The sequence below is a fragment of the Rhincodon typus genome, chromosome 5 (assembly GCF_021869965.1).
Source record: "Rhincodon typus isolate 14 chromosome 5, sRhiTyp1.1, whole genome shotgun sequence".
Classification (NCBI taxonomy): Eukaryota; Metazoa; Chordata; class Chondrichthyes; order Orectolobiformes; family Rhincodontidae; genus Rhincodon; species Rhincodon typus.
The window spans coordinates 41624433-41649103 of NC_063336.1; the positions used below are offsets into that span (position 1 = coordinate 41624433).

Sequence of the window (24671 nt, forward strand, 5' to 3'; positions counted from 1 at the left end):
AACAAAAACAAAGTTGCTGGAAAAGCTCAGCAGGTTTGGTAGCATCTTGAAGGAAAAAACAGAAGTTAACGTTTCGGGTCTGGTGACTCTTCCTCAGAACTGAGGAAGGGTCACCGGACCCGAAACGTTAACTCTGTTTTCTCCTCCACCGATGCTGCCAGATCTGCTGAGCTTTTCCAGCAACTTTGTTTTTGTTCCTGATTTACAGCATCCACAGTTCTTTTGGTTTTTATTACCCCAAGTGTATGGTTGCAAATCCTACAAAGCTAGCTGGTAGAGTTTAAATTCAATTCATAAATCTGAATATAAAGCTGACAATAACCATGAAAAGTAACATCAATTGTTACAGAAACCTATCTGGTTCACTAATGTCCTTTAGGGAAGGGAAATGTGCTGTGCATGCCTAGCCTGCATATGATTGTAGGTTTATTGAAATGTGGTTACCTCTTAAATACCTCAGCACCAAACTCAAAGATGGGATGGGGATGGGCAAGTGATGCTGCCCTTGATTGTGACAATTGCATCCCTGAAATAAAAACATCTGCTTCTCTTCAATTTTCCCTGCTTCCTTAAACAGATTTTGCCCTTTTTCAATTTTTCTTTAGCATTTTTCAGTACCTTTCTTGTATAAGTAGGAGTAAATCCTTTATTTGTTTCTCAGCTTTCTGCATTTTCCTATTTTGAATCCAGTTTTGATCAATACTAATCTACATCACCTTTGGATTAACTAAGAATTGACTCCAAAGAATACTTCTAAGCCAGTCAAGGGACTAAGTACAGTAGTTTGACTTGGTCTCATCCTTCGGGCAACAGTATTAAACTATTTTGCTAATGTTGGGCTGATGTTCAGGCATTTATTATCAGGCAGCATAATATGTCAATAGTAGAGGCAGCTAAGTATTACCAAGCCAATTTTGATGCTCTTTAGCTTTATCATTGAATTCATGGAAGCAGGCCATTCAGTCCCTCATTTCCACATGAACCCTCTGAACAGCATCCCACCCAGACCCACTCCCCTACATTATCCCTGCAACCCTGTATTTCCCATGGCACATGCACCTAGTCTGCACATCCCTGGACACTATGGACAATTTAACATGATCAGTCCACCTAACCTGCATATCTTTGGACTGTGGGAGGAAACTGGAGCACCCAGAGGAAACCCATGCAGACACAGGGAAAATGTGCATACTCTACACATATAGTTGCCTGATGCTGGAATTGAACCTAGGTTCCTGGTGCTGTGAGGCAGCAGTGCTAATCACTGAGCCACCATGCTGCCCAAATTATAATCTTAATTAAGTACCACTATAACGGAAGGCATAATTCTTGACTCTGGAACCCACTTTAAACTATTTAATTATCCAGTTTATTCCATGGGTTGGAATCCAATGACCTTCGCCAGGTGAGGTTCAGCCTGGGGAGAGGGAATGTAAAATAGATTGGGTGGCCATGCCCATTCCTTCGAACCCACCTCCCACTGTTCCCCATAAGACTGGGAAGGAGAACCAGTGATGGTAGCCATCAACAATCTCCATGGGCCTCCTTGCAATCTCAGCAGGACCAACAACAGCCTTTTCTGGTGCTACTCACTATCACATTCACTGGCCACTCTTAAGGGCTGGCTTCCTGTGCACTGAGGAATTCCAAGAAGTCCAAGAAGCAGGCATTATTAAGCTGTGTGGAGCACATTGTAGCTGCCCCACAGGCTCTCTAAAAGATTGCTGGTTTGGAACTGAGGGGTGAACTGAGCAGTGCAGCTGCTCTTGCTGCTTCCCCACATACATTCAGGTTCCATAACATTCTCTGATCAAACAAAATGAACTCTGTCCATATTTATTTCCATTATGGACAGACTTTCACACTTCGGGTTAGACCTTTGACGAAAATTGAATATAACTCTTACAGAACAAAGTTTAAAACTGGGTTCATGTCAATGGTAATAACTGGGGGAGTTTTCACCTGCTGAGATAGGTGGGTTTCTATGCAGACAGAGTTTGAACCATGTCAAAAATGCTGTTAGTTCAGGAGGACAGTAGGACCTAGGGGGAGCAGGCAAGTGTGGCAATTAAATATGCAAAATGATGATTAGTTGCTCCTTTAAGATTTGGCCTCTGTTCCATAAAGTGGCTTTAATAGCTTTTATACTCATGTCTGGAGAGAGAAAACAAATGCATTAGATACAACGTGTCTTCAACAAGCCACAGTGTACAAATGACTTCTTCAAACATCCCCCATTTCATGTAACGATAATTGCAAGTCCTATTATTTGCAGCTACAGGTAACACAACATATATTATCAACAAAGTAAATTATGACTGATGCACCAACTGTTTATACATTCTAACCAGTCCAACTCCCATCCGTTCCTGTCCACACATACAAAGGGCTGAATTTCCCATTTTCAGTTCAAGTGTTTTCTGGAGTTGTTTGGCTACCTGGGAGATAATCATGCAATTGTTGCAGATAGAGAGCCATTGTCATCAGTAACTGGTCACTAGTCCACAGACAAATCAACTACTTGTTGCTGGCCAAGCCATTATTCGTACACACCACAGATCCGGCTTGCTTTAGCTTCCACTACTGCTTGAACCAGCAGCGGTTAAAAAGAACCTACAATGAGTGTCAGGTTGATTGCTTTTAAGAAATGTAGCAATACTGCAGCAGTCCTTGGTTTGTAAATTAGTTCTGTTTCAATTTCAATCCACAAACAAAATTATAGAACAATAAAAAAAATGGTCTTCACAAAGTTATAAGTACCTCTGAGCTCCAAACCAAAGCATTAAGTGTATGTGAGTTGATCTGAAAGCAGCCATGTGGTGGGGTTGGTGGCCCATTTGGGTGGGCAAAGTGTGGAGGAGTATGGTGGCTATGGAGCATGCAGAGACAATGTGATGAAGGTGGAGTTGTGTGAAATCCCAGAGAAGGAAGCAAGCAGCCACTGCTGTCAGATAACTGCTATGACTTTCATGGCAAGAACGGACATTGTCTAGTCCCTTGGGAAAGGAGAAGAGAATTAGGAGCTGTATAGAAATGAGATCAGTTTAGCTAATACTGACATGTAAATACATCAAAATAATGTAGTCACAGCTCACTAGCAAGTTCCAAAACTTGCCACTTATGCTCTAAGTGAAGGTTTACCAGGCTGACTCCGGAGATGGCGGGTCTGACGTATGAGAAGAGATTGACTAGGTTTTTGCTAGACTTCAGATGAATGAAGGGGGGATCTTATAGAGACTTATAACATTCTAACAGGACTGGACAGGGAGGATGTTCCGGATGGTAGGTGTGTCCAGAACCAGGGGTCATAATATGAGGATTTGGGGTGGACAATTTAGTATGGAGATGAGGATACATTTAGAACATAGAACATAGAACATAGAACAGTACAGCACAGTACAGGCCCTTCGGTCCACATTGTTGTGCCAACCTATTATCCTACTAAGATGAATCTACCCTGCATACCCTACATTTTACTATCCTCCATGTGCCTATCCAAGAGTTGCTTAAAAGTGTCTAAAGTATCTGACTCCACTACCACCACTGGCAGCGCATTCCACACGCCCACCACACTCTGTGTGAAGAACCTACCTCTGACATCTCCCCTATACCTTCCTCCAATCACCTTAAAATTATGCCCCCTTGTAATAGTCATTTCCGACCTGGGAAAAAGTTTCTGACTATCCACTCTATCTATGCCTCTCATCATCTTGTAAACCTTTATTAAGTCACCTCTCATCCTTCTTTGCTCCAATCAAAAAAGCCCTAGCTCCCTCAACCTTTCCTCATAAGACCTGCCCTCCAGTCCAGGCAGCATCCTGGTAAATCTCCCCTGCACCCTCTCTAAAGCTTCCACATCTTTCCTATAATGAGGTGACCAGAACTGAGCACAATATTCCAAGTGTGGTCTAACCAGGGTTTTATGGAGCTGCAGCATAACCTCATGGCTCTTAAACTCAATTCCCCTGCCAATGAAAGCCAACACACCACACGCCTTCTTTACAACCCTATCAACTTGGGTAGCGACTTTGAGGGATCTATGGACATGGACCCCAAGATCCCTCTGTTCCTCCACACTGCCAAGAATTCTGCCATTAACCCTGTATTCTGCATTCAAATTCGACCTTCCAAAATGAATCACTTCACACTTCTCTGGGTTGAATTCCATCTGCCACTTCTTTGCCCAGCTCTGCATCCTGTCAATGTCCCGTTGCGACCTACAACAGCCCTCCACGCTGTCCACAACTCCACCAACCTTTGTGTCATTGGCAGACTTACTAACCCACCCTTCCACTTCTTCATCCAAGTCATTTATAAAGATCACAAAGAGCGGAGGTCCCAGAGCAGATCCCTGCGGAACACCACTGGTCACCAAGCTCCAGGCTGAATACTTTCCATCTAAATGGAAGATCTCTTCACCCAAAGAGTGGTGAGCCTGTGGAATTCATTACCACAAGAAGTAGTTGATGCCAAACATTGAATGTATTCAAGAAGCGACTAGATGTCGGGTGAATGGGATCAAAGGTTATAGGGAGAAAGCAGGATTAGGCCATTGAGTTAGAACATAGAACATAGAACATTACAGCGCAGTACAGGCCCTTCGGCCCTCGATGTTGCGCCGACCTGTGAAACCAATCTGAAGCCCATCTAACCTAAACTATTCCATTATCATCCATATGTTTATCCAATGACCATTTAAATGCCCTTAAAGTTGGCGAGTCTACTACTTTTGCAGGCAGTGCATTCCACGTCCTTACTACTCTCCGAGTAAAGAATGGCAGAACAGGCTTGAAGAGCCGAATGGCCTCCTCCTGCTCTAATCTTCTATATTTCTATGTTTCAACGTTTAAGTAGAAAATTGAAAAATTATTTTCTTCATGTTGAGAATCTCATGTTTCAGTTTTCACCATATTTTCCTGTCTTTCTCATCATTGTTCACACCACTCAAGGGAGCAGAAAATTTCACTCATATTGTTTATAGAAGGAAAATCCCTTTTACTTCACTTAATTTAATGATGTCATTATTGATAAATCATAAATACCAATAAGGAATAAGTTGCTTATAATGACAATAAGCATTCAGTAAACGCAGAGCAACAGAAAATCTCAGCGAAGTTTTAACACATAGTTGACATTGCTTTAGAAAATAATGTGAATTTCAGAACGTCACAGTGAAAAATAACTACTTAGCCTGTAAAAGCTAATATCTGGTGCCTTACGCTGTCACCACATCAATTAATTACTATTTTAACAATTCTATCTCCTTTAATTTCATGGTCACTGTTATTCTTGAGGGTTTTAATGTTATCAGTAACCAATGATTATTCTTCCGCTAGATTAATATTTCATATTGCGCTCAATCAATCTAACATTTATGTATTCCTCTCCCAACAGCAGAAGGTCATCAAGGTAAGACTTCTGCCATACGTAGCTATGCATTTTTGTACTTAATATTTAGCATCAGGACGTCTGATTATCTCAAGTAGAAAATCATGGGCACCCTTCACCAGAAACCTTAAAATTAGTTGGGTACGGTGCAAAAGTAACTTACAACAGCACAGCTGGGCATTAATGGCGTCAATAAACATTTGCAAGGCACAACTGATCTTTTTTTCAATTTTAAATATTGCCAAGGCCCTCAGAAATGCTAGATATCAGATGTGTACCAATGCCCCATCATTCAGGGTTGCTGTGGGAATTAATGACGGATACCAAAGTTTATGGTGCATTTTCTTAATTTCCTGGCATCATATTGGATCCCGTCCATAGAAGAGTATTTTACAAACATCCCATTCACAGCAGAAATTTACAGACTGATGAAGGCATGGTACCATGGAACATTGTGTATTATCTCCATCAAGATCATTTTGGAGCTGAAATTCAAAATATCTTTGGTTGTTAATTACAAATTTTGTATCTTTAATATAGAGTTTAACATTTTTTTTGTAAATTCCTACATTTCTCGCAAGTTTTCTAATCTTTTGTCCTGTAGACTTGAATGGTTTACTTTTCCTATTTTATACACATAGTCTATTGTTCATTACTCAGAATACATTGTGAGCTTCTACTCATTTTTCTTATCTCCATACTTTACCAAGGTGAGCAATGGGAAACAGATTATTCATTAAACAACAGCATGTAAAGATGAGAATAGTTGATGCACAGCGGGGGGGATGGACGTCAAAGGGAAGGAATTCATTGAATTTGTGCATAATATTTGGCATCTTGAAGAGAGAAGAGATCTTGAAGCATTTGGGTCAGGTTTGGCAGTGAGGTTTAAAATTGATACAGGATTACATATTGCATGATTTTCCATTTTTGCAACAAAGTGTGAAAGAGGGCCTGTTTACAATTATCACACTACCCCACTGCCTTGATAACCTGAGCTAATTTATGCCAATCAGCTCATTAAGAACTGGAATGCAGAATTTGTGGAGTTTCTCAGTGTATCACAGGCTCCAACACTGGCATCCTGGGCCTACAGAAGCTGCTGGCAAAGCAGAGACTAAAAACTTTTAGGTCCTGATGAACACTGGTCAAAGTTTACTCCTAGGTTTGAAGATGGGGCTGAGGGGTCATAGTGTCGAGTAGTAGGGTATTCCAATTGCAAGAAGTGATTTTTCTTAATAGGATGGGAGTTGTGAGGAGAGGAATGTCAGGGGATAAGAGGATAAGGTGATTTCAGATGCCTTTTCCCCCTAATCATCCCTCTGACTGGCCCCAGATTGGGGCAATTGAAGGCCGTGCTCCTTAATCTGACTTATAGGTTGCCCTTGTTTCCCAATCAAAAAACTGACCATATTCCTTGTCTGCAGGAAGCTTGACTGTTTGGGTGGTAAGAGTTGAGTCCCTTAAGTAGTTATTATTAACCACTTAAGTCTTCAATTGGTGCAAATCAGGGAAGTCTCCAATGGATTTTCTTGCCCTTAGTTTAAGTGGTTATGTGGTGAGAATGGAGCTTGTATCTCACCAGGTCCAACTCATTCAACTGCTTCCCCTTCTTCACATTTCTTTTGCTATCTCTGTTGAGAGGAAAATTCCATCCACTGGATATATGGCTCAGAAATTGAGAATTGAGTTCAATTAGTCCATGTTGCTCCACTCCGATGTCCTTACATATTTCCTCATCTATATTTATCATCTCAACTCTCTATTCCCTTCCCCCTCACATAAGCTTGTCCATCTTCAACCTAAATGAATCTACACTGTTTCATCCACTCTGTGATAGCAAGTTCCGCATTCTCACCATACTTTGAGTGAACAACTTTCTTCTGAATTCTCATGGCCACTAATTATGTATTTATGCTCTTTCCCACAAAAGGGAACATCTCTCTGTAGTTACTCATATGAAAAATTTCATAATTATAAATGTATCTATTAGATTGTCCCTCAACCTTTTTTAAAACAAAAGAGCCCCAGCATGTCAATCATTTCCTAAAATGTATATTTATTATGTGTCATCCTTCTCTGCATTTTTTCCAATTACTCTACATCCTTTTAATGTTATCAAAAGTACTACTTCTCATTCAACTGCGTTGAACTTTACTTGTCAATTATTTGACTATGCTGCAAATTTAGTAATGTGCCCTATAATTTGCTCCTCCTCAGTGTTGACTATCTCCCAATTTAATGCCAGTCACAAATTTAAAAATTGTATTCTTGATTCCAAAGCCCAAATCATTAATATTAATTATGAACAGAATCCATCCCAGCACTGCCATTGTGAATAACTATCCTTTACTCTCACTGTCTGTTTTCTGTCTTTAAGCCAGCTAATAATACATTTTGCCACTTGTCCTCTTAGTCCACATTTTCTGACATTATTCTATAACCTAATATGGGGCATATTACTGAAGATCCTTTGAAAATACAGAAAAAAAACATCCACTGCATTAGCATTGACAACTACTGCTGTTGCCTCCTGAAAGCAAAAATCAATCATATCATAAAAGAAAGACGTTTTTTTTTAAATTCCAAGCAGACTATTCATTTTGTTTTGGTTTCTAGGTATTCTCCTATTCTCTCCTTATACGGATTCTATTCTTTTTCCTATTTCAAGTGTTAAGGCAACTGGTTGACAATTTCTTGGCTCCCCCTTCTTAAACATAGTAATTACAGGAGCAATCTATCATTCTTTTTGCACTATACATTTATTAAATGACTTATTAAATATGAGCAGTAATGCCACTGTTATCTCGTCCTTAGATTCTTTAAAAATATGTGGATGTAATACATCTGGATCAGGTATCCTCTTTGAGTTTGATTAGTGGTACAATAGTCATTTGTTAATACAGAACTTGAGCATTGTAGATGAAAGAACATTTTGTTGAAGCTTTTTGTTTTGTACTCATCAGCCATTCTACAAAAAAATAAAAATTTGAAAGCAGAACATGCATTTTAGCAACACTGTCAGACAATAATACATTTCCAAGTTCAGATGGTGAGAAGCTGTGAGGGGAAATTGCAGATGTTGGTGTTCTCATGTACCTGCTGCCACTATCCTTCTTGATGGTGGTAGTGACGTGTTTAGAAGATGCTGTATAAAGAGCTTTGGAGAATTTCTGTGGTATATTTAGGGATGGTACACACTGCTGTCACTGAGCATCAGTGATGGAGAGAGTGAAAGTAGGGGAAAGTGAAGAGAAGATTATCTTTTTTTTTATTTCATGGCTTGCAAGCGTCACTATCAGGGGCAGCATTACTTGACCAATTATCTTTGAGTTCACTGCTGAGATATTTAAAAGATAACCATATTTCAATAAGCCTATGTAGGCTATGTATGCACAGCAAATCCCCTTCCCTAAAGGACATTAGTGAACGAGTTTGATTGTTGCAAAAACCTATGCTGCTTTTCATGGTTATTGTCAGCTCTATATTCGAGATTCATGAATTGAATTTTGAACTCCACCAGTACTCAGAGTATTAGCCTAGGCCTTAAGATTGTTCATCCAGTAATGTTAACAATTGATTAGCAGTACAGAACTTTAAAATTGTCTGGATGTGGTGCCAATCAAGCAGATTATTTTGTCCTTGATAGAATCAAGCTTCTTGAGTGTTATTGGAGCTGCACCCGCTCAGGCAAGTGGGAAGTATTCCATCACACTTCTGACTGTGCCTTGTAGATGGTAGGCAGGCTTTGGGGAGTCAAAAGGCAAGTTACTCGCTGCAGTATTCCTGGAATCTGAACTGCTCACATTATGTATATGGCCAGTCCAGTTCAATCTCTGGTTAATGGTAACCTATGGGATGTTAATAGTGTGGGATTCAACAATAGTGAAGGCATTAAATGTCAAAGGGCAATGGTTGGATTCTCTCTTGTTAGATGTGGTCATTGCTAATACTTGAGTGACATGAATGTTACCTGCCACTTGTCAGCCCAAACCTTGATATTGACCAGGTCTTGCTGCATTTGGACACAGACAACTTCAGTATCTCAGCGGTCATAAATGGTACTGAACATTGGGCAATCACCATTTTGTGAACACCCGACGTTCTGATGGAGGGAAGGTCATTGATGAAATAGCTGAAGCTGGTTGGGTCTAGGAAACTGAAGAACTTCTGCAGAGATGTCCTTGAATTAAAATGACTGACTTCCACCAATCACAAAAAACTACCTTGGCTCTGGTATGACTCCAGCCAGTTTAGAGTCTTCCTATGATCCTCATTGATTTGTTTAGCCAGGGCACCTTGGTGTCACACTCAGTCAAATGCACCCTTGATCGCATTGGCAATGACTCTCACTGCAGCTCAAATTGGTTGCACCGTAGTTCTCATATATTCAGGATCATCTAGAAAGGTTGTCAACTTGCAGAATCACATCTAATGTTAGGTACATTAAAGTTCTGTGCATTGTAAGGGTGTGTTGGTTGGATACGCAAAGTACCTTGAAAGGGACATGTTTTTTGATACAATCTACCAGTCTTGGGAGATATAGTCAATCTCCTGTTTAAAATTTACACATAGACTAACTGTACAGTGTCAATCAGTATTAATAGGTGCATTCACCATGGCAACACCTCTACAAATCAAAACTCACTTGCCGACCAATTAATACTCTCCTCTCATGTTGTATAAAGATCATTTTCCCTCCATTCTTTTATTATTGCGAATATCCTGACAAAATACATCTTTTTTCAGCAATTCTCATGTTATGACAATGGTAAGTACGGACAATTGAATTTTAACTACAATTGTCTGATTGTTACACCTGATACCTTTCAAGGACAAAAAATGTTCCAAGAAAAAAGGAAATATGGTCCTAAAATGGCTGCCGCAATCACTTGACAATAGATTAAGGCAAGTCCAGTCAACTCGTGGAATAAATGAAACTATCTGCACTAAAATTACCATTTGATCTAAAAACATTGAAACCAGGCAATTGAGTCAGCAAAAATAAATTTCCATCTCCTGTTTTAATTCACACTTGTGATAATAAGTACTCATATTGAATATCATTGGTTGCCTGCAACCACTCAGATTGGTCAAACAGAAGAGCCGGACTTCAGAAATTCGACATGTTTCGATAGCTGCTTTTCTGTGTCAGAGCAGAGAGGAGGGAAAAATGAAATGTAACACAATAGCTGAAAATGTCCATGTTGTTCTCAACCTCTCAGAAACCAACACTGGATGAAAAAGCAAATTGGAGAAATAAACAGAGATAGTAGGAACTGCCGATGCTGGAGAATCTGAGATAACAAGGTGTAGAGCTAGATGAACACAGCAGGCCAAGCAGCATCAGAGGAGCAGGAAAGCTGACGTTTCGGGCCTAGACCTTTCTTCAGAAATGGGGGACGGGAAGGGGGTTCTGAAATAAATAGGGAGAGAGGGGGAGGCAGATAGAAGATGGATAAAGGAGAAGATAGGTGGAGAGGAGACAGACAGGTCAAAGAGGGAGGGATGGAGCCAGTAAAGGTGAGTGTAGGTTGGGAGTTAGGGAGGGGATAGGTCAGTCCAGGGAGGACGGACAGGTCAAGGGGGCGGGATGAGGCTAGTAAGTTAGAGATGGGGGTGGGGCTTGAGGTGGGAGGAGGAGATAGGTGGGAGGAAGGACAGGTTAGGGAGGCGGGGACAAGCTGGGCTGGTTTTGGGATGTGGTTGGGGGAGGGGAGATTTTAAAGCTTGTGAAGTCCACATTGATACCATTGGGCTGCAGGGTTCCCAAGCGAAATATGAGGTGCTGTTCCTGCAACCTTTGGGTGGCGTCGTTGTGGCACTGCAGGAGGCCCAGGATGGACATGTCGTCTGAGGAATGGGAGGGGGAGTTGAAATGGCTCGCAACTGGGAGGTGCAGTTGTTTAGTGCGAACCGAGCGTGCTCCGCTTGGTTTCCCTGACGTAGAAGAGGCCACATCTGGAACAGCGGATACAGTATACCACATTAACAGACGTGCAGGTGAACATCTGCTTGATGTGGAAGGTCTTCTTGGGCCTGGGATGGGGGTGAGGGGGGAGGTTTAGGGGAAGGTGTCGCACTTGCTCCGGTTGCAGGGAAAAGTGCCGGGGGTGGTGGGGCAGGTGGGGAGTGTGGAGCGGACAAGGGAGTCACGGAGAGAGTGGTCCCTCCGGAAGGCAGATAAGGGTGGGGAGGGAAAAATGTCTTTGGTGGGAAGGTCGGATTGCAGATGGCGGAAGTGTCAGATGCGTTGGATCCAGAGGTTGGTGGGGTGGTACGTGAGGACGAGTGGGATTCTGTTTTGGTTCCTCCTCACCTCTTCTATCCACCTCCCCCTCTCTCCCTATTTATTTCAGAACCCCCTTCACCTCCCCCATTTCTGAAGAAGGGTCTAGGCCCGAAACAACAAGGTGTAGAGCTGGATGAACACAGCAGGCCAAGCAGCATCAGAGGAGCAGGAAGGCTGACGTTTCGGGCCTAGACTTCACAAGCTTCAAAATCTCCCCTCCCCCTACCACATCCCAAAACCAGCCCAGCTCGTCCCCGCCTCCCTAGCCTGTCCTTCCTCCCACCTATCCCCTCCTCCCACCTCAAGCCCCACCCCCATCTCCTACCTACTAACCTCATCCCGCCCCCTTGACCTGTCCGTCATCCCTCTTCTGACCTATCTCCTCCCTAACTCCCCACCTACACTCACCTTTACTGGCTCCATACTCGCCTCTTTGACCTGTCTGTCTCCTTTCCACCTATCTTCTTCTCTATCCATCTTCTATCCACCTCCCCCTCTCTCCCTATTGATTTCAGAACCCCCCTCCCCTCCCCCATTTCTGAAGAAGGGTATAGGCCCGAAACATCAGCCTTCCTGCTCCTCTGATGCTGCTTGGCCTGCTGTGTTCATCCAGCTCTACACCTTGTTATCACAGATTCTCCAGCATCTGCAGTTCCTACTATCTCTAGGCCCGAAACGTCAGCTTTCCTGCTCTTCTGATGCTGCTTGGCCTGCTGTGTTCATCCAGCTCTACACCTTGTTATCTTGGAGAAATAAACATTTGATGAGAACACAAAGATATCTACAAACTTTAAAACTGCTGAGGTTAGGAATCCAAGGGAGGTCGGGGTGTTGAAAAGAAGGGAGCCAAATCTTCTTTCCTCATCTGATTAATGCCATTTGTTTATTCAATATATTTAATTCTAAGTGAATTCATCTCTTTGGTGACCTCACCATTCAATGTTATATCTACCAGTTCTATTTCCCTGGAAGATAGTAAAGCACAATAATTTAATATTTTTGTCAATTCTGGAAGAATGAGTCAAATGTACCAGTCAGAAGATTTATGTAGAGAGGAATCAAAAAGTCTTCATTGACTAAAATTTGGTCCAGCATTTTTACTATTATTAGTCTGTGGTAGTACTGATTATACTTCTCTCAAAGTATATTTCAAAATCTGCAAGGCACCCACAAATAATACTCAAACTATGGTTCCAGTAATTTATCTCTCTACTGCTGAAGTCAAACTTTCAAAACTCACTTGTCACTTTGAAGCCTGGGAGACGGAAATGTAAGTTATGTTTCACTGAGCCATATGTACATGGACTATTGTCCATTATTGTTTGGCCTAAAATACACCTTAACAAATTCTCAAAATATAAAGAGAAACTTACAATAGACATCAATAACTTGAAGACACAAATTTTTTCTGCCCTTACCTTCAACCAGGGAGGTGAGCAACGTGACATTAGCTGCTTTCCGTCTGCCAGCTGGTAAATTCAGTCCCAGTCTGTCCAGCTTTTCTCGTAAACATCGTCCCCCATTCTTAGATTTTGCTCTGTAAATATTAATATTATTCAATGTTAGTGTTATTGACAATGAAAACTAACAACACTGAAGCATAATGAAAAAGATGTACTTGATGAATATTAGCTAAATTATATTTTGCAAAGTTCAGTCGGCCAATTTCTTTCTTGTCCAGTCTATGATAGTGTAGTAAAGCCTTTATAATGGAATAGACTTCATTGTCACATATACTCATTGAGTATAGTGAAAAGTTTATACATCACCAATTACAGTGCCGACTTAGATACAAAAGTACCTAGGCACAGCTTCTTTTGTTACAAGATTTGTTATAGAAATAAAATGTACAGCATTACAGAAAAGAGTTCAGTACAGCAGACCATGCTGGCATTTAGCTCCAGTCCGCAATGGGCCCTGGGTACACACTGCACCAGCGACATACTACACCAGGAGGCCGGTAGGTCACTACGCCATACTGGGAAGCCCCTACAGGAGCTGGTTTTATCATTTAGCGTTCTCTGAAATAAATTGATTTTGGAGTCCATGAAAAATAAGATCAGCATTTTGTTTTCAATCAATCTGTCTGACATATTTTGGTATATCTCCGGAACTGGTGAGACTTGAGCCTGGGTCTTCTGACCCAGAGATAGGGACACCAACGTTGCACCACAAGAGCCCTTCACGTGGGTTTTAGATATTTTCTAATCAACCTGTTCAGAGTTAGTATTACACACCTCTCGAGAAGGTGGGATTTCACTCAGGCTTCCTGGTCCTCATGTGGCACTGCTAGCACTGCACTAAAAGAGCCCTTCAAGTAGGTTTTTAGATCTTTGTAATCGGCCTGTTCAAATGTATTACCTTATATCTCTAGAGCAAATGGAATTTGAACCTGGGCCAGGGATCTAAACTGTTACCACATGTGTTTCACCACTGACAAAAGTTAAATTGGCTCCTAACTGCTTGCCTCAAAATGTTCTAGTCATTAGCACATTCCTCACTAACAGCATTATGGATCAACATACAGTACAAGAACTGCAGCAGTTCCAGAAGACAGCTCACTACCCACTTCTCAAGGACAGCTAAGGATGGGTAATAACGGTTTGCCCAGCCAACAACACCCATATCACATGAATGAATAAAAACAAAATCAAGCTCAGGTTTAAGTTGTGTGAAGGTCAAGAAATAGCTCACAAAGGTTTTCTTTATCAATGATGGCAATGTGCAGAGCTGGCCTTTTAAATCTGAGACGTTTGCTTTCAGCCCAGTCAAATGGAATGGAAGTTTCCTGTCTCTGCTGGCTACAAGGATTCCATGTGAAATGAATTTTGTACATGTCAGTCCAGTTCCTTGAAAGCCTTAACCTGCAATTAACATCTGTCCCTGTGTATAAACAAGTAAGTACCTTTCATATCCTTGGAAAGGCTTTGCAGTAAATACATTAGTTTTCAAGTATGGTCCCTGGTGTTAGGTAGGAAATTGTCGCAAGGTCATATTGTCACAGCAAAGTTCAAAAAGTAAAGAATGAAATAAATGGTGAATCAGTTTTTGTTGTTATTGTTTAGGAATAAATATTGGCCAGGACACTGAGAAAACACCCATGCTCTCCTTGGTGGCATTGGGCCTTTTGTTTCCAACTACAACTTTAGTTAATTATCTCAACTGAAATAGAGCATTTCTTTCAGCAGTATTATCAGACTAGTATAAGTACTGAAAATGTTTTGGCATGAAAATATTATTCAGTTGGCTATAGACTGGCAAAAAAACTGGTATGTGAAATGGATTGGAATAATATCTCATTGCTGCAACCAGGAGAGTGATGCTTTTCTGAGTCCACAGCTTAAGTACATTTTTGAACACTGTAGAGGAATTTAGTTCTGAGAATGGCATTCTAACTGTGGTCTAGAAAATGGTTCCTCAGTTGCTCCCTTGATCCTTCACCATGGCTTTGATGGAAATCCTGGAGAAACCGTGCAAATATCTGTAAAGTGCTGAACATGGTTTTGGTCACAGATACAGTGGAATATCACAAAATCCTTACAGAAATTCAATACCCTTACCACTTTAGTTTTGTATTCCGTGACTTGATTTATAAAGGTAGTCTTTTCCTTTCATGGAGTGGTGTACTTAAACCCCAAAGTATTTTGTTTATTCTTCAGTGTGTTTCTAATCGCCTGTATTTTCCTGGTTTAGTTACTCCAAAAATGCATTATCTCACACATATCCATATTATGTTGCATTTTTGTAGTCATCTGTAAGCCTGTCTCCTGAAATCACATACAGTTTTCCTGCCTGGTATTATGCCTCTTATTTTGAGTTGTTGGTAAATGTTACAATCATATTCCTTAAATCAAGGTTCAAATCACAAATATTGGATAGAATGAAACAGCATCTTGGGGATGCTATTCTTAATGTACCTCTAATTTACAAAACACTCATGACCAAAACCTTATGGTTTCCCGTTCATCAAGCAAATTTCTAACCATGTTTCTCTTGTACCACCAACCTGAGTTCTTCTAACAAGCCTTTTGTGAAACATTTGTTGATCATCTTCTTGACCCATATACAATACAGCCAATCCATCCAACATATCAACTCATCAAAAACACTTGAAGATGGCTGCTAATGAAATGACTGAGACCTGACTGCTGTATTGACCTAAGATTTTTTTCAATATTCCTTCATAGAATGTGGGGCTTGCTGGAGAGACCAGCATTTGTTGCCTATCCATAATTATCTCACAGCAGTTATGAGTCAAGCACATTTTTATAGATTTTGAGTTGAATTGGCTAGACCATATAAGGATGGCTGATTTTCTTTCATACAGAACATAGGTGAACTCGATAGAGTTTTATAACATTTGATGATAGTATCACAGTCACCATTACTGAATCTAACTTTCAATTCCATATTTTCTCTTTTAATTATTTGACTTTAAACTGCACCAATACGTTTGCTAACTGTGATTAAATACGTTGCTAAAGCTTTCACATGATATATCCCCAAGCTTCAACAAATAGTGAATCAGTACAATATCGGTGTATCCATTCTTGTGGTGCACTGACTTCCTTTGCCAATTGGAAAGCAAAAAGACTCATCGCTCAATTGGATATTGCTTACCTGTCAAACAACCTTTTTTTCCCATTTCCAATCTTTTAAATCTGATAAAGAGAAATGTTCGAAGAAAATAAAAATATAAATCGCTGGAAAAACTCAGCAAGTCTAACAGCATCTGTGGAGAGAAACCAGAGTTCAGGTTTCAGGTCAAGAGTTCTGAAAAGGATCACTGGTCCTGAAATGTAAGTCTGCTTTCTCTCCACTGATGCTGCGAGACCTGCTGAGTTTTTCCAGCAATTTCTGTTTTTGGTTCTGATTTGCAGAATCTGCAGTACTTTGTTTTTATTTGTTCAAAGAAAATGACTGAATCAGGAAAGAAACAATGGATGGAAACTTAGAGGGGCCTGAATAATACGGGCTACGGCAAGAAATCTGGGAGAATCATGGGAGGAGTCCAGCGAGGCCTTCCTTGAGTCAGGAATCGCTTTCCAAATTTTCCAACAGAATTCCGGGGACCGAGACAAGATTCTTGCTAGGGAGCAGCGAGATACCAATTAGCAGAGATTATTGGATGTAGTCAGTCTCATTAACTGCAGATCTTTGCTCCTTAATATTCAGCTTCCCATCCTAATATCTGCCATAAGGAAACTAGCTGCCAAGAATCCCCAACATGAAAGTCTGAGTATTTAGAGATCAAAATATATTCTACAGTCAGAATAACGATGGAGTTTAGAAGGATGGGGGGTTGGGGGGATCTAATTGAAACTTGCAGAATACTGAACAGCCTGGACAGAGTAGATGTTGGGAAGATGCTTCCATTAGCAGGAGAGTCTAGGACCCGAGGACATAGCCTTAGAGTGAAGGGAAGACCCTTTAGAATGGAGATAAGGAAAATCTTCTTCAGCCAGAGAGTAGCTGTTCATGTATTTCTGATGGTTAGTTTCCTTCCTGTCTGTCCAATGTAATGTTTGTGGCAGTCGTTGCACAGTATTTTGTAGACTATGTTGATTCTGGGCTTTTGTGCTACCATGATTTCTAATGGTTGTGGGAGTCTCATTGTCAGTTCTGATATGTTCTTGATGTAGGGCAGTGTGGCCAGTGTGTTAGGGCGTACTATATCCTCTTGTTGTTCATGGTAGCACAAAAGCCCACAGCCACTCTACGACAAACACTCACAAGAATTAAAGACCTCATTCACACAACATGCAAAACCAACATAGTTTACAAACTACCATGCAACGACTGCCACAAGCATTATATCGGACAAGCAGGAAGGAAACCATCAGAATACACGAACATCGGCTAGCAGCAAAACGACACGACAAACTTTCCTTAATATCAGTACACTCGGACAACAAAGGCCATCAATTTAACTGGGACAACATAACCATTGTAGCCCAAGCCAAACATAGTACACAAGGGAATTCACAGAGGCATGGTTCTCAACCCATAATGCAATCAACAAACATATAGAATTGGACCCATTATACAAACCCATACAGAACAGAACTGGAAATGACACAGCTCATATTAACAGACTGGACAGTATAAATTCCAAGCGGAGTAGAACAATATCGCTTCATTGGAGGCCTTACTGATGATGTTACCTAGCATGGTGACAAAATGTCTGAATGAAACCAAGCCAGCTCGGCGAGCAAGTCAACAATCTCGCAGTAAAATTCTTTGAGAAGCTAACAAGCAGGATAAGTAAAGGACAACCAGGAATCATATTATATTTGGATTTCTAAAAGGTGATGGATAAGATACCACACGTAAGCTCATGGTGTTAGGGGTGGTATCCTAACATGGATAAAGGATCGTCTAACTATTAGAAGACACAGAGTTGGCAGAAATGGGGCATTTTCAGGCTGGGAAACCTGTTAACTGGTGAAATGTTACAAAAAATGAGTGCTGGAGCCACAATTGTTTACAAATGTGTTGATGACTTGGATGAGGAAATTATTGTACTAATGCTAAGTTTGTAGATGGCACAAAAAGGTAGAAAGGCAAGTGGTGAGGATGACATAAGGATCTAAAATAGATTTAGCAGGCTAAATGAGTGAGCAAATGCCAGGTGGAATATAATGAGGGAACATGTGAGGTTGTGCATTTGTACAGGAAGAATATAGAATTGCTGCCAAAAGCTGCAAGACAGAGGGATTTGGGGTTCTTGTGCATGAATCACAGAATGCATATGAATTTAGTAGGTAACGGGGCAGGCAAATGGAATGTTGGCCTTCACTTCTAAAGGAATGGAGTATAAAAATAGATGTCTTGCTGAAAGTATACATGGTACTATTTAGAACACACCTAAAATACTGTAAGCAGTTTTTGTCCCTTTATCTAAGGAAAGATATATTGCTATTGGAGGCAGTCCAGAGGAGATTCACTAGATTGATTTCAAGACTCAAGGACTTTTTTATGAGGAGTGTTTGAATTGTTTGAAATGTACTCGTTAGAGTTTGGAAGAATGAGAGGGCACCTTATTGAAACATACAAAATTTTAAAAAGAGATGTAAATAGTTTGCAGGAGATCAGGTTTCACATGGTATTTGAGATGTGGTCTCACCAATGCCCAGCATAATTAAAACATAATATCTTTAGTTTTATATGCAGTTCTTCTCATAATAGGATAGCGGGGCCATGAGTACAATTCTGCGGCTGTTGATGGCCCACAGTGCCTCATGGATGGCCAGCCTTGAGTTGCTGGATCTGTTCGAAGTCTGTCCCATTTAGCATGGTATTGTGCCACACAACACGATGGAAGTTATTCTCAATGTGGACTGTGCGGTTGTTGCTCTTACCAATCAGCAGATTGGTAAGGATCAGGTCAAGTATGTGTTTCCCTCTTGTTAGTTCCCTCACCACCTGCTGCAGCCCCAGTCTAGACCTATGTCCTTTAGGACCCAACCAGCTCGATCAGTAGTACTGCTGCCAAACTACTGTTGGTGGTGGACATTGACATCCCCCGCCCAGAGTACATTTTGTGCCCTTGCCATCCTCTAAGTGTTGTTCAATATGAAGGAGTGCTAATTCATCAGTTGAAGAAGGATGTTTCCTTGCTCATGTTTAACCTGAAGCCATGAGACTTCATGAGATCCTGAGATAATGTTGAGGACTCTCAGGGCAACTGCCTGCCCGCCTTATACCACAGTGCCAACACCTTTGCTAGGTCTGTCCTGCTGGTGGGTCAGGACATACCCATGGATGATGATAGTGATGTCTGGGAAAATGTACGTAAGGTATAATTCTGTGAGTATGACGATGTCAGACTATTTTGGCACTAACCCTCAGATGTTAGTAAGGAGGACCTTGCAAGGTTGACAGGGCTATTTCTGCTGTTGTCTTTTCCAGTGCCTAGGTTGATGCCAGGTGATTCGTCCAGTTTCAATTCTTTGAGATTTTGTAGTGATTGTTTCAACTGAATGGCTTGCTAGGCCATTTCAGAGGGAAATTGAGAGTCAACCACTCTGGTGATTGAGAGTCAATTGAGAGTTAGCACTCCTACACTGGAAAACCTAAATCTGTCCATAGCTCAGAATTCTAGATTTGCTCCAGTAAAGTAATGCACTGCCTTTTTATTCTTCCTGCCAAAGTGAACAACTTCACATTTTCCTAAATGAGATTCCATCTGCCAGTTTTTGTCATTCACTCAACCTAACCATATCCAGCTGCAGCCTCCTTCTGTCTTCACACTATATTTCCCAACTATTTTAGCATTGTCTGAACATTCAGTTATCATGCCTTTGCTCCTGTCATTGATTTAAATTGGAAAAAGCTAAAGCATCAGGACAGACCTTTGCAGGAGTTCAGTTGTCATATCTTTCCAACCTGACAAAGAACCATGTGTTTTTACTCTCTGTTTTCTGACAGCCAATCTCCTATCCATGCTAATATGCTAATACCTATCCCATTAGCTCTTATTTCCACAATAACCTGTCATGCAGCATGTTATAAAAGGTCTTTTGGAAATCCAAATAAAGTAAATCCATAGCTCCCCCTTAGAACTCTAATAAATTAGTTAAATATTTCCTTTTGATAAAACCATGCTGACTCTTCCCATTTAACTTGAGATTTTCTAAGTGCACCGCAAAAATATCTTTATTGATCCATTCTAGCATAAACACCATCACAAACATCAAGCTAACTGGCTATGGCTTCTTGTTTTTTGGCTTCCCTCCCTTCTTGTATAGAGATGTAATATTTGTTACTTTCTAGTCTGATGGAACCTTTCCGGAACCTGGGAATTTTGGAAAATTAACACCAACATATCTCTTACATCATTAGCCACCTCTTCTAAGACCCAAGGAAAAAGTTCATTTAGTCCTGGAAACTTGTCAGCCATTGCTCCATTAATTTGCAGAGCATTGTAAACCTCCTGTTTATAAACTCACTACATTCCTCTCTCACTTCCACCTCCTAATTTACTGGAACTTTGCTGTAATTTTTAGTGAAGAAAGGGCAAAATATTTGTTCATTTCATCTGCTACTTCTTAATGACCTATTATTAAATCACTATTCTTACTATCAAGAGGACCAACACTCTATTTTTAAATACTTGTAGAAACTCTTATTATCTGGTTTTATATTCCTAGCTAGGTTCCTCTCATACTCATTTTCCATTCGTATTTTATCCCAACTTTTTGATATACTACATCTTACCACTTTTGACCCTCTCCCATTATTTAGGTTAAAATCTGTTCTAATTCATTAATTATGCAAGTCGCAAGAAAACTGACCCCAATAAGTTCCTTTCCAGCCCTGAGCAGATGTTCTGAATCCTGGCAGACAATGCAGCCACTGGAACTCATGCACTATATTACAGAGAATGCTGTTAATCTCTCTTATTACCACCACTACATTCCTTTTAGCTTCCTCACTTGAATGGCTTCCTCTACCACAGTGCTATTGCCAGTCTTCTCATTCTCCCCACAGCCCCAGCTTTCATCCGAACATACGAAGAGAATCTCAGACCTATTGGACAATTACCATGGGTGTCCCTCTTTTACTCCTGCTGTCAGGATCTTCATTGCCCTCACTCACAGTCACAGCCTCCTGTCAATGACCACTAATCAAACCAGAAAACTGTCTCCTGAATCGTGTGACTGCCTCCGGGTTAAAAAGATTTAGATAACCGTCCCCCTACTTGATGCAGCACAGTGTTGCTGGTTAAGTTTTCTGCTCCAAAACTTTAAGCCAAAAACTGCTTGAGTTTCAAACACTGACTGCAAACTTGCTTGCTCTAGATCTCAGTGATAACCATGAGCACTCACAAGCTGCAGCTTTGACACATCACCTGGCTTGCCATCCTTTATGAATCTTAATTAAATATGTAATTCAATTGTTCATTTTTTTTTATATATTTTGTTCACCTTATCACCAATTAGTGTTTAATGGTAAAGCTATGTTAAAGAATAGAGAAGGCCTTAACCAGTTACTAGAGACTCACCAAATAGTTAGTTCCTCTCTCTGTAGTAAATCAAGATCCAATTCCAGTCAACCACAATGAATCTAGCTCTGTTTCTGATGGCCTGTCTCAAGGTCCTTTCCTTGCCTCCTGCTCTAGCTAACACTAATGATCTAACAGATAACAGCCCACAAAAATCACCAAAGGATTTTCCATTTAAGAGGGAATGAACTGACATTCATTCTTCCTTCAATTCAAAGCAGGGTCAAGTGCATATTCAGCAACTTCAGAGGCAGATTCCTGAACCAACAATATGAGCAATGTGTAATAACCTTGACTACATTGCTAATGAGACAGAAGGCTTTGGGTTTAAATGGAGTTGAGTGCATAAGTGAAGGCAGACATCCCAGTGCTGAGGGAGTGATGTGCTATATTTTGGAAGGGACATAAAACTGAGGCCCCGCCTGCCTCTCAGGTGGAAGTAAAAGATTCCAAGGCAATATTTTGAAAAAAAATATGATCTCTGGTGACCTAGCCAATATTTATCCCTCAATCAACATCACAAAAAATGTGACATTGCTGAATATGGATGCTTGCTGTGCACAAACTGGCTGCCACATTACCTACATTACAACAGTGATTACACTTCATAAATATATATTTGGCAGTGAAACAATTTATGACATTATTTTGTTGTTGAAGACACTATATAAATGCAGACTTTTTAACTGATGTTTGCCTATTGATCAAATGTATTTATATGAATTATCTCACAGGGAAGGTGTCACGATCTGAAAAGATGGGATTAGAGAGAATTTGCCACGTGTGGTTGTAATCTTCCGGATTTCCCTTGTTTCTGGAAAGGTTGGGGTGATCAGAAAACTGTAAACATAAACGTCTTTTTCAAAAAAGATTGGAGGTTTAAAGCAGAAAACTATCAGCCAATCAGACAAATGTCTGTCATTGGGAAATTGCTCAAACCAATTATGAGGAAGTAGAAGAACATTTCAAAAATTCTAATACAATTAGGTACATTCAACTGACCATGTGAAAGGGAAGTACCATTGGACAAATTGATTAGCTTTTTCTAAGACCACAAGAAGAGTGAGTAAAAGGGAACTACTGGAAGCAGTATATTTGGATTTCCAAAAGGCATTGAATAAAGTGCCAGACAAAAGGTTATGACTCAAGGTAGGAGCTCATGATATTCTGGCTGGTAGTATAGATGAAGGGCTGTCTAACTAACAGGAAACAGAAAGTCAGGATTTATTAACTATTTGTAACATGGTGAACTGCAACTAATAGAATTGGTCATGAATCGATGCTGCGTCCTTGATTATGTTTGATCTATGTTAAAGACTTGGACAAAGAGGGGTAATTTTCTTGCCACAGAATTCTTAGTCTCTGTTCTATCTTGTAGTAATTGCAATTATATGGCTAGTCCAACTCAGTTTCTGGTCAATGGAAACCCATAGGATATTGACAATGGGGGATTCAGTGATAGTAATGCCATTGAATATCAAGGAGCAATGGCTGCAATCTCTTTTTTTGGAGATGGTCATTACCTGGCACTTATCAGTCCAAGCTATAGGCAATTGAGAATCTAGTCCAAGCTCCTGGAACTGAATTTAAAAATGCAAATATAACACCTTGCTGGACTCTGTTATGGAATTACTTCCATCCAATGAGAATGCCAAGAATCTTGAGTTCAGATAAAGCAGAAGCCCAATCTAATCTCTCAATAATCTCACCCTCAGAAGAATGCTCCTTACTGTAACAGTGTAAATGTTCTTTTACAATCCTAACTATTTAGTAATGTACCAAATTTAAAATAGCTTTGTGTTGTGAATTGTCGCCCACTAGAAACTGGATTCATTTAAATTAATTTCAGTTAAGTCCTCCATAACCCTCAGACAGCATGAATACTTATAACATTATCAGGATTCAAGTTGATTTACTGCTTAATCTCTAAAACAGAGAAATGTTCCTTAGATTCTAGCTGTGTATTTTACCATATTGTTTCAATTAATATCTTGATCTATTGAATATAAGAAAGGTTGGGGTGAGTAAAAGACCATTTAACTTAACAAGCTTATTCAAAGCAGATGTTTTGCACTCCCCTATAATGAGTTTGATGTATATTGTGATTTGTTATTAGAATTTACCTTCGTAAGATTCCTCCTAAAAGAGAAGCATTGAGACATTCTGGTGGTGACAGACGCCTTTTCACTTCTGCAATGGTCACTTTGTACTTGGAAGTAGAGCTGAGTAGAGACAGACGTCCAGGAACAGAACAAAACAGGTCCGTTGGATTTACAACACAAGTGCTACCTGAAAATAATACATTAGATTGTGAAATACGAACCTGATTGTGATTCGTTGAGTTAAAAATATGTGATTACCAAAAGTGGTTAAAATATGTGCAAAACAGTACATTTTACTTTACAGTATTTCAACACAATCCATTTGCACATGAATCGAAAGCCGAAAAATCGTAAAATTGGGCAATGTGCTTTCTTATAAATTGGCCGTGGATACAGACTAAATTACAAATTGGATAACTATAAGGCGTTATGGCATTGGTGATCAATCAAGATTACATGACAGATGACTCAATCTGCCAGTACAAAAGTAGGAAACTTCATTTGCAGGACCATTAATATTCTGCCCTTGCAGAAATGCACTAAATTTATTCCTAAACAACTAACAAAATTGGGCTTTACTTCTGTGTTGGCAGATGATCATAATTTTTCCCATTAACAGTTCTTGCAAAACCCTCTATTTCACTACTATTACCCTCCAGTGCTCAAAGATCAACTGCAACGTATCCCCAGAAGTTTCAAAATGACTATTTGTACCATGTATTATTATACTCAACCAAACAGAACAAAACACCTTTTTTCCCCAGACAACAAGGTGCAGGGCTGGATGAACACAGCAGGCCAAGCAGCATCATAGGAGCAGAGAGGCTGACGTTTCGGGCCTAGACCCTTCATCAGAAAAGCTTTTCTGATGAAGGGTCTAGGC

General features: G+C 40.4%; 1 protein-coding gene across 1 annotated transcript in view; it reads right to left on the reverse strand.

Moving 5' to 3' along the window:
• LOC109913418 (transcription factor AP-2-beta) overlaps positions 1–24671 on the reverse strand; it is a 169259-nt gene that overhangs the window by 122599 nt on the left and 21989 nt on the right. The window contains exons 4-5 of the mRNA XM_048597010.1: positions 23810–23975; positions 13099–13217 (exon numbers count right to left, since the gene is read on the reverse strand). Of these exons, the coding sequence (XP_048452967.1) occupies positions 13099–13217; positions 23810–23975 (285 nt within the window). The remainder of the gene's footprint in view (positions 1–13098; positions 13218–23809; positions 23976–24671) is intronic.